This window comes from Nipponia nippon, unplaced genomic scaffold (genome assembly GCF_047370975.1).
Source record: "Nipponia nippon isolate SJK-2023a ecotype South Korea unplaced genomic scaffold, ASM4737097v1 scaffold_3, whole genome shotgun sequence".
Taxonomy (NCBI): Eukaryota; Metazoa; Chordata; class Aves; order Pelecaniformes; family Threskiornithidae; genus Nipponia; species Nipponia nippon.
Window position 1 is genome coordinate 44689860 of NW_028262347.1, and position 16366 is coordinate 44706225.

Consider the following 16366-nt stretch of genomic DNA (forward strand, 5'->3'; position numbering starts at 1 on the left):
TCAAGGTATATAATTATGTATACATAAAAATAAAACACTGTTGTGTAAAACTAATTGTGTAGAGCAAGAACTTGTTGAATGCCACAGAAAATCCTCTCCCCTCTTTTTGGCCTTTTTTGTGTTCAACATTAGAGTTAAAATATACAAGTAAATTAGCCTTTGGAATTTTTTTAGACAAACCTTTAGTTAACAATATTGAATCGTAAGTCACAGACTTACAAACATATATTGCACAGCTATTAAATAAAATTCCGAAGTGCAATGTATTGTAAACAATTTGGCTACAAAGGGGAAATATTCATATTTATCAAATACAGAACAATACTCAAGTTTCCAAGTTACACGAAGCTTTGAAAGTGAACTGCAAGTATTGTTGTTCTATTGTATCCAAAACATAGACAATAAAAGCTATTTTAATACAACAGAATACTTTTTTGAATGAGAATCAGCAGAGAAAAGTAACACACCAGAATTGTGCTAAAATTTTATTAATCAATATTCTTTCTATAATGAGATAAGCTACGTTGAAAAATATTTAATAAACCCCCTCAAATTAGGTTGGCTTTATTTAGAAAATTAGTCTAAAGAATTAATGGCTACTGGTTTTCTGTTCACCAGGAAGATTTATAATTTTGGCCATATTCCATGGCCTCAGGAAAGGCATTGTTATACTTCAGAAATACTTGCTGAGGTGGCTGCTAAAAAAACAGATATAATTCATACAATGATATGCTATTTTGTTTTTATTTTTATTTTGTTTTAACTAAAAGCATGTGCCCTGTGGTGAAGCAGTTAAAAAGAGTACTTATAAATAGAGCTTGCAACACCTTGGGGTTTTAATGGGAACAAATAATCTTTCTGAAAGAGCTTGATTCAATGCATGCAAAGTGAGTGCATATATTTAATTCTTACCTTGCCATAGAGAGACTCATTGGAAAAGTTTGGTTTACAAGGAAGCATCATTCCAGTTTTGTGTTAACCAGGAGAGTAATAAAGTTTAGGCCATCTTTAGTGAGACTTGAAGCAGCTGCAGAGTTTCTAAATTTGGAAAACTAACAGGAAAGCTCATCATCTTTTGCAAAAAGAAAAATTGCAGTTGGCAGTGTAAGAATTAATGAAATGTCATTTATATAAAAATGTTTTTATTTCATGAGAAACTTATATTCCTAATGATTCTGCCAGGTTCTGGATTGGGTCTATTACCCTTTGCCATTAGTCCCGTAGTGCCTACTGATAGTATTAATTGTGAACCAGGTATTATTTTTAATAATGTATTTTCTTTTCTTAATAATAGTGTAAGCACTGCTTGATATATGCATATAGCTGTCATCATCTTTAAATGTTACCATGGAGTTAACGGTACTGGGCCTGATACTGAGAGATACTGACCCCCTGTTGGCCTCCCAGATCAGTGGTTGTCTAAAGCCTGGTTAGGGTTCACTGCTCAGCACCTGTCAGAATTAGGTTCATCCATTTATTGTATATGCTGCTGATGGTTCTTCCCCCTGTTCATTTCTGACATTGCTTTTAATACATGAACTTACTGTACAGGGTAGTTGTAATGTTACTTTAAAAAATGTCATCGTCCTGAATACTGTTACCAAGAGATTCTAAATCTGATTCCAGGTCTCTGAATTTAATGACTGAACTGTTTTTGCCTTAAAATAGAGCAAGAGTGTACATTACTGCCCGGTCTCACCTTTGCAGATATGGATTTATGCTGTACTTCTTCTTTGTCACAAATAACATATTTTACAAAGTTATGAAAATGTAGGGGGGGGAAACATACAATTACAATCACGTATCAGTGATTGTACATCACTCTTTACATCAAAAATTAGAGAATGTTACAGAACTGTTGCATTATGATCATCATTCTTTGCTTTTAAGGGTGGGTAAGTCACAGAAACTCCTTACTCAAAGGAGGAGTGAGTAAAAAAATCACACCTGCTACTGAACGCAGATCTTTTTGACAATTGAAGGTGGGAGAGAGAAAAGTATAGCAGCAGAGTTTTCATTAGACATCAGCACCTTGTACGCTGAAATGTCATATATCTCTGTATATGACTTGTAGAAGTACAAAGATTGCGTTGTCTACACATATTCATGCTGGCAAGCGCTTTCTGATGGAAATATCACAGGACTTCTTTTTCTTAAGTGTTGCTAAGGAAGGAAAACAAAAATGCTATAAGCTAACAACTTGGATCGTACAGTGATCTGCTAGTTCAGTAACAGAATCTTATTTGATCCTGCAATGCGCAGATTAAAATCTAGTTGTACTCTGCAGCCAGCCTAACTTTTAAATACCCACTGGAGCTGTGGTTGCAGAATATCTTGGTTACTCAGAGGCCATTTATCTTACAAAAGTGCTCACAAGCATCTGGGGAACAGAAAAGTCGTCGTTTTTGTGTACACCCAACCACGAAGGCATGTGCTGAAGGTGGAGAAACTCTGCTGAATAGTGCTTATCATTTTATATGCTGGATGTCCAGAAGGGTTGCGTAGCAAAACTAATAGACGATTTTGGTGGGTAGTGAAATAGGAGATCTAAATAACTGCTCTTACACAGATAGTAATAACAGTCTGATATGGAGTGCAGCATGAAAGATTGTATGTTTAATTGTTTCAGTATTATATTATGATCATTATGTTAAAAATGGCTTTGCACTGTACAGCTTTGACTCTTCAAATAAAAGAAAAAACCTCCTATCAATATCTCCCAGAATGTACTTAAAAATGCAGTATTTCCCTAGTCCTAGATCCGTGTGCTGACTCAGTGCTACATGCTTCAGTTCTGGTGGGAGAAACTCCACCATATTTAGCAAATATATGCATCTCTCTCTTTCAAAGGTTCCTCGAAGGACACTTTTCTCGAAAATATATTGAAATTATATAGTTCTATTTAAATTTTAAACATTCAAAATAGCATCCAGCTTGTAATCACATTCACAGCTTTACCTTCTCAAATGTTAAGTTCTGAAAATTTTCTAAAATGCAGAATCAAAATCTTAATTACATTCAATATTCCTATTAAAACAGAATTAATTCTAATACTATTCAAAGTTACTTGAGACATCTTTTTTCTAATTGCTTATATTTGTCTTGCCATATGTGCAATTTAAAATCATATTAATATTTTAATATTTATAAAACCTGTATAGCTTAATGGGCCACCTGATGGCTCATATGTGCCACCTATAAAATCAATAATTCTGCACAGGAAGTATTTATTAATATATGAGTTTTTTTCTAAAAAATTATTTAATGGAATTATTTATGGAAGTAATAGTTTCAGTGTGTACATTAATAAAAAAAAGTATAATTATTGAAATTATTTTAATAGTTTCACTTTTTTAGTAGTAAATACGGTACAAAAAGTGTATTGATTCAGTATGCATTTTCTGTATTTTATCAGGCAAAAAGGAAGAAAGGATATGCCAGAAAATGACAATCAGAACAACCATAAGAAAAAATGACTGTATAAGTCAAAGCCCGGTAAGCAAAAAAGACCTGTGTTTGATGCTGGGCCTACGGCATACCAAATCAAGTATTAAGAATTGGGTTATAGCTATCAACAAGCAACAAAAAATGCTACTATCTTCTCAAAAGCAGACCTTTGACCCTAGGAATGTTATCCTACTCATAAATGGAGTAAAATTAGCTGTTCCTATGGCTGAAAGACTGAGCCCTCCTACCTGGAAAAACATCTGCCTTCAAATGAAAAGTACACAGCATAATTGCTTGTAACTAACAAAGGCATTGAACTCTTCACCATGAAATAACATCCCACTCTAAAAGAGGAGTAGGAATGCTTCCACTTAGGATCTGATGGAAACACTGTTGCATTCCTCTGTGAAGACCTTTACTCTCTAGGTGTCTTCTCCTCCGCATAGCATGTGTCTCCATATCATAAATTCATGATCCCATTTATTTATGGGTCTGCTTAAGACATCTTATTTCTCAGCTTTGGTGTGGCCCCATCTACAAAACCCAGAACATGTCTGAGCAGCAAATGTGCTTCTCATGTAGCGCTTAAAGGGGAAGCAATCGACACAATATCTCAAGACTTCCAAAAGGCCTCTAGTAAGGTTCTGTTGAAGAACCTAAACAGTCATAATAGAAAAGGTAAAATATCATCACAGATTTAAAGCTGAGCAAGTTAATTTCCATCCTGATCGAAGGTCAACAGTGACATGTCCAGAGTGTAACAGTAGGAGTGTGTAGTGTATTTATTTAGTTTTAGAAGAAGGGTTGGTAATGAGGGAGTATAAATATGTAGATGAAATTACAGTTATTTGCCATAGTTAAAAGAAGACAAGACTATGGAGAGCTTCACAGTTCCTTCAACAACCTAGGTTAAGGGACAGCAATATGACAAAATAAAGACATGATATTGACTAAAGCAAAGAATATTAAAAAGAAAAATTTAGTCAAACCTCATAGGTTTTTAAGCTATCTGAAAAGGACCTTGTCCTCGCATCCAGTTCTGTGAAAACCTCTGTTAAATGCTCTCCTGCAGACAGAAAGGATAACTAGAGTTGTGACATTTAAGGAATAGGATAGGGACTCAAAACAAACTCATTCTAGTGTCTCTTACGAGCCAATGGTGCAGTACTATTGAGGGTGCTCTGTGCAGTTATGGTCCCTCCACATTACTGCAGAACCAGAGAGGGTTCAGAGAGGAGCAACAAGAATGTTGGCCAGGTCATTCCATGAATGGCAAGCAAATGAAGCCCTCCTTTTTATGACTTTCTATTGTAGATTCTTTATTTTTCCTTCCTCCTCTACCCATCTTCCAAAAACACCTACCCCCATCCCACCTCCATCCATATTACAATCCACTTTCCCCAGCATCTTCTTGTTCCCCATTTCCTTGATGGCTGCCCACCCTTCCCACAGTCCAGATTCCCTTACCCTTCACCCAGAAGTACCTCTAGGTTTTCATGTCCTCAAAATTTCTACTCATATCCTTAGCTCCACTTCATTCCCTCTCCAGCTCTCCCACTGCAAAACCCCTGGCACTCTATTTCAGTTGTGTGATTTTGGCCCATCAAATAGCAGTATCTGCTATGGCCAGTTTGGAACTACATACGTGTTCTTTGGCCAGATTAATGCTGTCAAACTTTGGATACAGCTGAGTATGATTACATTTAATTAATTAATAACTGAGATTATTAGTGCTCAGGACAAGGTGTTTTTTTTTTTCCCCTGTCAAATTTCAGGAAAGCTGTAAGAGTAACCTTTTGGTTTAAATTGTTTGGATATGGCCCATTTGTTCACTGGCTGTTTGGAAGGAGGTGGATCAAAGCATCTTTCATGTGCCTCACTTGCATAAGAAATCAGATTTAAAATGATCACAAAAAGAACTAGATCTAGTATGGCAATTCTTGATTTCCCAGCATATCAACTCTGCTTAAGTTTTAATGAAAAATTATCACTTACTCTTCTGTCAGAGCATCAGCTAAGAAGATTCTTCACGTAATGTAATATTAATGTAATATAATGTAATAGTGAGAGAAAGCTTTGCTCTGCTGAAGCCTAGAGCACAAATAATTTTATAGCCAGTCTCTGCCCTTGCTGGTTTGTTACTGCATCTACTTTTTGGATATATTTGTTACAGTGATAACACAGCTAATATTGGTGTGCCCTTAGTCACAAGCAGTATGAATAAGAAAGTGAAAAGCTTTTGCACTGACATGCTTTTCCTCTTGAGCCTTCAAGGAGAAGGATAGCCTTTCCCTTGGTTTGCTTAGAAGAATCTAACTTTTCAGCAGTGAACATGAAATGAACATGAATCTATCTATGCTGTTTTAAAGTTATTTATTAATTTGTAAACTGGGGATTTGATTTTGGTATCCACAGCACAATGTTTTGCTCAAGGCTAAGACAGAATACATGATTAAACAACCAAAAAAAAGTTTAATTAAAAAGAAAATATTAAAAATGTGTCTATGCTTAGAATGAATGCATTTTAGAAGATAAAATAATTTTTAGGACCAGAGTCCTTTTCAAATGTAAAAATGGGTCTTAATTTTTAGTTTGAAATGTAGTATCTTTATAACAAAATCTGAGATGTCTAACTTCACTTCTTCTTTTACTTATAGATAAAAGTGGCTTCTTGTGATGGAAAATGCCCATCTGCAACAATTTTCAATGTCAATATTGATAGCCATTTAAGATTCTGTAAATGTTGCCGAGAAAATGGAACACGTAATCTGACCGTGCCACTACGCTGCTCAGGAAATGGCACTGAAATTATGTACGTCATTCAAGAGCCTATAGACTGCTCATGCCAATGGAACTGAACGTTAATGTGGGTACGATTTAATCTGAAGAATTAAAACGAGTTTCATTTCACCAGACTCTATTTTTTGACCTTGGATGGCTATAGTACTCTGCAGGGAAAAAAAAAAAAGTCCTCAATTATGCTTTATAATGTAACTTTTCACAAATTTAGTAAAGATGATCTTGTTCGTTGTTCCTCAAATTTTCTTTTTAAATATTGGCATGTATAGAAAGAAAAAGATAAATGCTTTTGAACAAGGTATAATTTAGCCATTATTTATTTCTACTCAGTGTCTTTCCGATGAGCTGTTGAAAGGTGGTTAACATCTGTGTTTCCAGCATTTTAAAATTTTGGATTGTGGCTACCTATCAAAGTTCAGAATTTCTCAGTGGTTCTTTTCCTTTTACTTAGAAACTTCCAGTTAAGAACCATCACTGGTCCCATGATTAAATGGGAAAGAAGCACATTCGGATTTTGAGAATGACTGAGTTAATTTATTAAAAAAATAGTGGGTTCAACTGAAACATTTTTTATCTTGCTGAAAGGTCTATCTTTTGTCCATCAAGCTGTTGTCAATGACTGGACTGTGCTTACGCTGTAAGTCACTGAGAAACATCACAACTGTGTCTGGTCTGTACACAACAGGTACTGGTCTGTAAGTACCTGTAGTAAATCTCCAGAGCGTATAGTAAAATCATAATAATGTCTTTAAACCTTTGACATTTATTTCATTTTGATATATATTATAAATATGAAGCACGACTAGGCAAAGGCTGAAGAGTTCAAGCTTCTGTGCCTTTATTAAAAATATCTAAAAGCTGTTTCTCATATAAATGATTCAATTTCATATGCATTTTCAGTTTTCACGAATAAAAAATTGGCTGTCTACTAGCTGTAGAATAAGATTCTATGTGTGTGTATATATATATTTATTAAAAAACCAGGATACTGCACATTTTAACTATTCATAATGGGTTTCTTCCTTTCTTTTCCAGTTTGAAATTTTGTGTTCAGTATATTTTTATAAAACACATAAAAATTGTTTGGTGGTTTTTTTTTTTAAATATTGAGATTTGGACTATTGACTGAACTTAGGTTTCATAATTTTTGCGTCCAGGAAGAAAATTCCAGGTAAAATATATGTTTCAAAGGGCTTAGGTGAGCTATTCATGTTCAATCAGGCTGTGAATGTCCATGATTCAGCACCTTAAGCTGAATACACTCTCGCTTTTATTAAATATACTACATAATCTTATCTCAAAAGCTAAGGATACAATTTTAGGCTTGTTTTTAGAAGATTACTTTGCTTTATAAACTCACTGAATGAAACTGGTTTAAATTATGACAGTGGGAGTTTTGCCATTGCCCTCTGTGGCCAGTATTTTCCTTAACATGGAGATACTGTTTGAGAATTAAAAATCTTGTCTAAAAGTCTGAAAACTTTTTGACAAACAGTTTTTATTTCAAGCTGTCATCATTTAATTACAAAAAGATTGCATTATCACACTGGTTTATACAATGAAAAATAAGCTATATATAATTTAAAACACTTAAAATCCAAGGCTATTTTGGTACTTTGTGTGACAAATCTTTAAATTTTTGCTGTATTCAGTTTGATGACTTATAAAGAAAAACAGCATATACAGTGAAATCTGTCTTTACTAACAGGACTGTCATCTACCTATCCATCTCCTTAAAAATAGTAACTTGGTTTAAAAATTAAAGAACAATCCATTGTATTACCAATAAAATATTTAACCATTATAAAGAAATAGTGATCACTTAGTGATCAAAATAAAGTGCTGCTCTGAGAAAGCATATGTTTCATTTGCACGTTTTTATGATTTGTATGGCAGATATTTCCAGTTGTTTTATATACTAGGGCCTAGAACCAAAATATTCTGTTAGCACTGTCGGGATTTGTGTACAGACACTTTTCATGCAGGCCAGAAATGCAAACTAAATCATAGTCATAGCCATAAAGTCTGTGTACTCATAGAGCAAATTAAAAGGACAACTTTTAAAAGAAAAATACAGCCTTAGGGCCTTTTGATTTATTAACACAGAGATAGGAATCCTATATTTGCATCAAGAGAATTTTGACCAAAACTTCTCAATGAACATAGCATTTGATAAATTACTTAAGGAAGCTCCTACAAGATAGCATTTTTCCATATAATGACTGAACACTTGATGTGTTTGATTGAACAGCTGTGCTTTTTATAAGCAATGTATGATTCAGAACTGCATTTGTAATTAAAGAGAAATTAATAAACATTGTTTTGCAGAATGCTAATAAATCAGTGTTGATGCAATTAATTTACCTGTGCCACTGACGATGAATAACGCAAAATCTTAGGCAAACCTAGAAATTAAAAGCTGTTGTGGTTAAAATTAACTCCATGTTAACCTGTAATAGGAAAAATGGTATTAAAAGATCATTTTACCACTTACCCAATTTGCTTTTTTAAGTGCAACACTCAAGAGGAACTGTGTCAGGATCCTCCCTGAAGCCTACAGCAAAATCTTACATCTTCAGTGGAGCTGGATATGGTCTAAGATTGCCTTGATTTTACAATTAAACTTCAAATTCAGACTGTTTTGGCCTGGTGCGAAAGCAAACATCCATTAAAACTTGTGAACCATTTTCTGGACAGCCATCCCACCCCCAATACCTCCATGAAGGTGACACTGGAGTAACGTGGTATGTTTTATACAATGTGAACCAGCCCTCGCAGGCCTTGCGAAGGTTTGAATGAGCCTGCAGGGTGGCAGGACTGTTCTGCTCCAAATATCTCCTCAGTCTGTAACTTAAATATAAATGGAGATGCAGTTTGTGGTTCTGTCTCGGTTTCCTTGTCTCTTTTCAACTCTGCATTCCTGCCTCAACCCCCAGCCTCGAATTGTGTGTAACCCTGTTTGCGTAGGCGTCTTGTGAGCCGGTTTGGAAAGCTGATCCAACTCAAACCTAACCTAGTTAAATACCAAAATGAATTAGTTTGCTTATTATTGACTAGAAGAGCTTTAATACCCACAGAGTTCCCTCCCTTTCTACCCCTTCTGAAACTAAGACTTGAATAATTTCTACTCCCCTGAAAGAAAGGCTGGGAATGCATGCCTCTCTCCAACTCCCACGCTGCCACCGGAAAACGCGAGGAACTGGGGAGAAGCCGCGTGCATGACCGAGCGCGCGCCTTCCGCCGCCGTCCTGCCGTGCCCTGTCCTTTCCCCCATTCGTAGGTGGTTGCACCTCTCCGTCACTCCTACATTTCTGCCGCTCTGTTCTCCTACTTGTGCTTGCAAAAGGACTTCCACAATATAAAGGCTTACCCATAAAACTATGCAGATTTTTTTAGGGATTAATGTAAATATATCTCTATACTTAGAATCAGATTGTAACTGAATATGCCTCTGTAAAATAGTAGGGCTTTGGCCATATTATTTATAATATCTGACTTTTATAATTCCATTGCCTTATTACCAGGTCATTTGTTTAGACCAATTCTTGCCCCAATATGCAATTAGAATTTGAAGCACAGCTTTCAATATTAGTTTTAAACCACTTACTGTGTTTTTTCATTAATAAAATCCAAGGCCTAGAGCATAGCTATGCAGGCAGCTAATATTCTCAGTTTTAGCTAGCCAAATCTGCACACTAAAAATCAAAAGTAAAACTTAATACAGCTGCATGATTTATTACTTTCCCACACTGCAGGCAGACATCTTTGCAAATACATGCGCCTGTGTATTGGTGAAAAAACTACTTGCACTGAGGTCTTTGTGACTCGTATCTTCTGAGAGCAGGATCAGGCCTGAAGTATGGTGTTTGAACACAGTTACAAGCTACATAATATACCAAAACGTGGAAGAGTTTACAAGAACACACTCCAGGGTGACAAACGGTCACTGTGCTGTTCACAGTGCTTAAGCAGTCACAAAATCCTGCTTCAGACGTGGCTCCTTTCCCTTTTCTTTCGCACTCCATTTTTCCTGACACAAACTCAATTTTTTTCTCTTTACCTTCTGCACTGCTGATAAACTCAGCTTACAGAGCCTGTTTGTTTTTTTTTTTTTTAATTATGCATTGGTTCTGTATAGCTCTTTCCATCTCTTTGTCTTCCATCTTTCCTTTTATAAGAATTTAAAGGATGAGTCCAATTTCCAAATACTACAGAGGTTCACCTTTGTGTAAAAAATTCTGCCAAATAAATGTGTAGGTACCAATCAGAAATACCGTGGCAGTGGGAAACACTGACTTGAACTAATTTTTTCAAGTTCTGTCCCATCAAATCCTTTTCTGGCGGCTATCTTGATGTTATGCTACTGCTGTAATCATGTATAGAATCATAGACTCATTTAGGTTGGAAAAGACCTTTGAGATCATCGAGTCCAAAAGGTGTAAGTCCTACGGAACAATACCACATACGTGTGTTCTAGCACAGGGGACAAAACATAAATGAGTTGTAACACATAACCACAGCAATCATAGAGGGGCAGCATGAAGGCCAGAACATCAAAAGAAAGTTTTTATAGTTACAGTGGGATATTGGTACTGTATTCTCTATGTTAGGTTGGATTTCATACTCCCAACCAGTCCAGGGAATATATTTTCAAAAACCATTCATGAGGTGAACGTAAATAATCTTGCAAGGGATAGACTGCAAAATGCAATGCATTGATGCAAAAGAAAAAAAGGCTTTTATTGAGGAAAGGCTATGATGTAGAGAGTCTATACGTAGCATTGTGTACTAAATTTTCTGTTTCTCTAACCATTCTTTAAATACCAAGTGGAATGTGCAAGCTGCCTACAGAACAAGGAAACTTGAAAAATTATCTGCCCATTATCATTAACAAGTCACCAGCGTTTAGGAGAGAAGGGCAGATTCAGAGCCGAAGAACAATGAACTCCAGCAACTGCAAATACGATTCATTGACTGGTTCTTGGCAGCCACATACTGACTATTTTAGAACGGCCTTTTTTGCCTATTTTGAAAAATAATTCCACATATAGACCAATGAAGTGGTCATACGCCTATAGAAATCAGTGGTAAAAGATTCCCTAAGATCAGAGATTTGAGAATCTCACTCGAATGAGATAGGCTGAAAAAAATGTCTTATACATGTCGTTTCTACTTTCACAAGTAGTTTTTGCATGAAAAATGGGTGGAACTTAAAAAGCTTCTTCTGCACTGATGTTGCATTCTGGAGAAAACCAATAGTTAATGATGTTAAAACTTAATCACTAGAAATGCTGAATAAAAGGAAAGTGGTTATGTTTTGGGGAGTGTTCTTTTGATTAAGGTGGAATGTGCCACACACACTTAATTTAATGAGGTTAAAAAAGAGAGGGCTCCTGCTGTTGTCTTGAAAATCGCCCCATTAATAAAGCCTCCCTTTGTGCTCGGTGATTAGAAACTGCTCTGGAAAAAAAAAAAGAGGATGTCTACTTCGTAAAAGAGCTGAATAGGCATCAGCTAACTTGTGGGATTTATAGCCAAAATAGCATTCAGGTGATACACCCATGTACGCTGTCTATCTGTGTGTGTTTCTCAGAAAGAAAGAGACTGGCTCAGTGTTTTGAGATCAGGGGTTTCATTGCTGCAGCTTTTGATTTAGTACATCTTTCTTTGAGCCTGGGCAACATAAAAGCTCTGAAATGGTATTTTTCTGGTGAGACTAAGCCTGCCCTGTTTACTAGAAGTTCTAAATAAAGCTCTAATTAAAAATTGTATGCCTTAGTTCATGATTCAAAGTTCAGTTGCATACAGGTTTTAAGAAAAATAAGGAACAACCCATCAAGGAACAAGATCCTAGCTCAAGACAGAAATATTATATTATGTGATGATAGCACCTAAGAAAATACACAGTAAATAATATGAGTGTTGCTAATTTTTGTGGTACATATATACAGTGGCACTAATTTTTACTTATTCTGTAACTACTTTGTCTGGAAATAATTGGTAAACAATTTTTATCAGCTTATTAAACTGATTTAATTTCAAAGAACACAGCAGATGAACTCATTTTCTATTAAAAAGGTTAATTTGGGGAAGGTTGGGGCACTGAGAATTACGTTGCGATAAGTTTACATCTGAATGCACTGCTTCAAATCTGGCCAAAGGCGGATGTCACCCTAAGCTTCTGCCTGAGCCGAGTTCTTATTCAGTAGCCTTTGGGAAATAAACCAGTGGTCCTATTGTTACGTACTCTTACCTATTCTGTGTCTACAGATGCTTCCACTAGTGACTTTGGGTGGGACCTCTGTACAGAAGCCAACAGCTTCATGAGGAAAATCAGAAATTCTGCCCTGAAGACGTAAATGAGGATCTTTACAGTGACTCCAGCAGCAGGGAGCTGGTGCCACACTGGGGAGCAGCTGTATGGGTTCTGAGACCAACTTTATTTCTGAGGCCAGCGTTATTCCTAAGTGGTCTGATTGAACCCTTTTCATGTAAAATCTTGAATGCAGAAATGTCTGTTAAGAGTCTAGCTAGTTAAAACGATACAACGCAGTACTTCATGCTAGTTGCTTTGATTGTATTTGTTATTAATACTTCCCACAGACGTACTTTGAAACGCTGTAATGCCCAACTGAAAAGCATTTTCTCAAAGCAACTTACAGCCAGTACTCCTGGGAGCAACTTTCGTATTTTGCACACATTTATTTATAAAGCCCCAAAGACGTAGCTATTACATGTAAAAAGAGTTGAGGATCATCTGCTTCTAGTGAATTTAAGATGGGTCCATATTCCAGCACAGTTGGATAACAAAAACACTAAAATCGGGTATCGGGGCTGGTCAGATGGGCTTGCTGCATTACAAAGCACAACAGCTCTTGCGCTAACTCTCACCCTACCGCACCCAGCCCCTTAACACTCCATTTGCCTTCTAGTGTTTGCTTTCAGCCGGTAATTTTGCAGGAACAGCTGGACTTCTAATTTTAACAAAGTCTTTCCAGAGCTGGGCTCTCGGTGGCTCCGCGGGCGGCGGGAGGGCGCCAGGCAGCGCTGCGCCGCCGCCGCTTCCCCTCAGGCCGTCCCGTCCCGTCCCGCTGCCGGCGGGGCCCTCCGCCTCGGGGCCGGCCCGGGGAGCGGAGCTGCTCCGCCTTAGGGAGCGGGAAATATGCGAGAAGCTTCGGGTTTGAACTCCCGCCGCGGGCGTGAGGGGACCCGAGGGCCGGCAGCCGGGGCCCCGCCGCACGGTGCAGCCCGCAGCCCGGTGCAGCCCGCAGCCCAGTGGAATCCGCATCGCAACCCTCCCTCCGCCGCCCGGCAGCAGGGGAAAGGGCAGGAAAGGCTGTAACACACGGGAGGTGCAGGCGGAGAAAGCGAGGAGGGGGAGAGGCAAGCGGCTGGAGCGGAGGCCCTGCCCGGCCGCAGCTCGGCGTCTGTGCAGCTGCAGCCGCCTCCCCGCCGCTCTCCCGCGGCTGTAGGGCCATCGGCAGGAGGGGGTGCCTTAAAATGGCGGCGGCGGCCCTCACCCGCTGGGCCGGCCGCGGTGGGGAACTGGCTGGAGAAAGCGGCGGCGGTTCGTCGTCCTGCCGTTAACGGCCAGGGCTTCCCGGTGCTGTGAAGATTTCTCCCGGGAATTGCGTTCTGTACTTACTAACTGGAAATTTAAGAAGTCCTCTAATAAGTAGATTGTGTGCGAGTTAGGAAATGTATAGGCTCTGCTTTTACATTGAGAAGTAGGATTTTGTATTTTCCATAAGCAGTTTTAGACTTGCTCATGCAGTTTCAGTATAGCACCAGTGCTATACTGGTGTGCACCTGTCTTTTGATGAGCAACTTTAACAGAAATTACCGTAAACTTGCACTGTTTATATTTGGACACCCTATCAAGACATACCAGTGGTTCTGCAGGTGTGCTTGGTACTCCCACAGAAAACTGTTTTAAGGCTTATTTTGAACACTGATAAAGGGGCAACTTGCTAGAAATGTGTACTGTGGAAAACAGCCAGAGTCTCTTGAAGAAAGTGCAAGGGGTTACACTGATTTCAATGAATTTTGATCCAGTAATCACTAGGCAACTTAAAAAAGCCTGACATTTTTTACACTGAGGGGTTTTTAAACTGACTAATGAACAACAGGCACATCCCTAGTTCAGTGAAGTTACAGGACAGCCTTTTCCTGATCTTTGGAAGCTTTATACGAGGCCTGGGAAGAGGCAGGGGCGGGGCGAAGACACAAACCCCGGGTGCACCATTGGCTGCTGCTGTTATCGATGTGAAGTATAAATACATGTATTAGTTGTTCTTTTCTTATGTCTTAGAATTTTTAACACAATTTTGTTTTGAAGCTGTTGTGTTTCAAACATATGAGACGCTGGGACTATAACATTTCTTTATGGACCAAGCAATTATTCTTCTGCTTTTATTAAAATATTTATTTAAGGTAAGAAGAATATTCCTTTTTTTGAAGGTGGGTAGATACTCTAATTGAATGTTGAAAATGAAAGTTTCGTGATTTAGACTGCTTTTTTGTCGCTTTAGCAGTCACAGGGAGCTCTCAGTTATTGCTACTGAACATTGTCAGTCTTCCTTCTATTTGAATTGTTGGAAGCTCTCTTGAGATCCTCAATCTGCTTTATTGCGTGCTGCTTCTGGTTTCATGTTGTTCCCCAGAAGAAGTAATAGACCCCAGCGTCTTTAAGTCCTAAACTAGCTCATATTGCTATGTAAATTGTCACCTTTTGAACACTGCAGAGACACGCGTTGTGATGATGGAAATTCAAGATTGTCTGCTACCCAGGGGTATACTCTGGCTACGCCTTTAGGAAATGTACTTCTGCAAGAGAGATTTTGTTTTCTCATCCAAAACTGCCATTTGTGGATGAGCCCTTTGGGTTTAATTGACTGTTATTAAAAGAACCACATAGATAGGAACCACATGTATCTTTCTGCTTACTTTTCTGATACATTTTGCAATAGTGTTGTCAATATTTATATATGTTTAGAGTTTGTATGTGTAGTGTTTATTTTACATTTAGCTCAACATGCTTTGCAGCAAAGGGGATTTCAAAGCTCTGTCAATTACTGGTGCTAATACCGGTCCCTTCCTTTGGAGAAGAGAGCTGTGTATTTGGGGTGGTGCAATGTTGCTGCAGTACCCAGCCTCCTGGTATATTCCTTGAGAGTATCCAGGTAGTGTCCGGTTGCGCTGGCCAGTTTTGAGCTTGAGAACAAGTGTTTTTTGTGGAAGCCATTGTGCAGCAGTCTGTGATCTGCCTTAGTCAGGGAAGTCTCTTGACAGTTGCAGAGTACTTGGGAGTACCTGACTTTTAAGGATGGTGGTATGGCATGAAATAAAAACTTCAGCAAGTTCAGTATCATATCTCCAGCAGTGTCAAAAAGCAGATCCTTGGGGAGGACTGTAAGAACAGCATAATATGAGAATTACCTATACTATGTTTCCCATCATTTGCAGCTTAAGGACTTCCTGAAACAGATGTAGTTGCACTGCATTGTGTGAGCTACAGTGTTGTTCTCTTCTATGAACTTGTCTGGCCTCCTCTGAAGCCCATAGAACCTTTTAGTACTAATTTTAAGCTTTGTCAGATAAACTATTTATTTTGTGAAGAACTGCCTCATTTTGTTTTCCTTGAATCTAGAGTATACCAGCTGTGTTTCATCCTTCACAGTTCTTGTACTTCAAGAGAAAATGAAAAATCAATCTCTGCTCACTTCTTCTGGCTACTTAAGATTTTATAGACTTCTGTTGTATTTCCCCTCAAGTGCCTCTTTTTCAGTCTGAGAAGCTTACTTGAGTCATATGTTGAGAAGTAGTCAATAGCAGAAGTCAATATGTGTTGTTTAAGGTCTCCTAGCTGGTATGTAGCTAGCCTGAAGATAGATTTGAACCTTAGCTTTTTGGTCAATTTTTTTTTTTTTTTTTTTCCAATTTCTGCAGTCTTTGGGTAAGGGCCTAAAAAGTGATGGCAAGGTGCCAGATATAAGTATGATAAAATTTCTGTGTACACCTGCAAATTTAGTTCTTGTTTTTAGGTCCAGGAGTATGTATTTATGTACAGTAAAATGGCATACAATATTGCTAACAGTAGAAAATTATTAAATTTTTAAAT

General features: G+C 37.9%; 2 protein-coding genes across 3 annotated transcripts in view; both read left to right on the top strand.

Moving 5' to 3' along the window:
* Window positions 1-6305, top strand: part of OTOGL (otogelin like) — a 98315-nt gene extending 92010 nt beyond the window's left edge. Inside the window, exons 58-60 of the mRNA XM_087764422.1 lie at window positions 1183-1254; window positions 3416-3495; window positions 6105-6305. Of these exons, the coding sequence (XP_087620548.1) occupies window positions 1183-1254; window positions 3416-3495; window positions 6105-6305 (353 nt within the window). The remainder of the gene's footprint in view (window positions 1-1182; window positions 1255-3415; window positions 3496-6104) is intronic.
* Window positions 6306-14560: 8255 nt separating this feature from the next.
* The window catches only part of PTPRQ (protein tyrosine phosphatase receptor type Q), a 143572-nt gene continuing 141766 nt past the window's right edge, over window positions 14561-16366 (top strand). For both annotated transcript variants that reach the window (XM_087765815.1, XM_087765814.1), the window contains exon 1: window positions 14561-14679. In XM_087765815.1, the coding sequence (XP_087621941.1) occupies window positions 14632-14679 (48 nt within the window). In that variant the 5' untranslated portion in view covers window positions 14561-14631. The remainder of the gene's footprint in view (window positions 14680-16366) is intronic.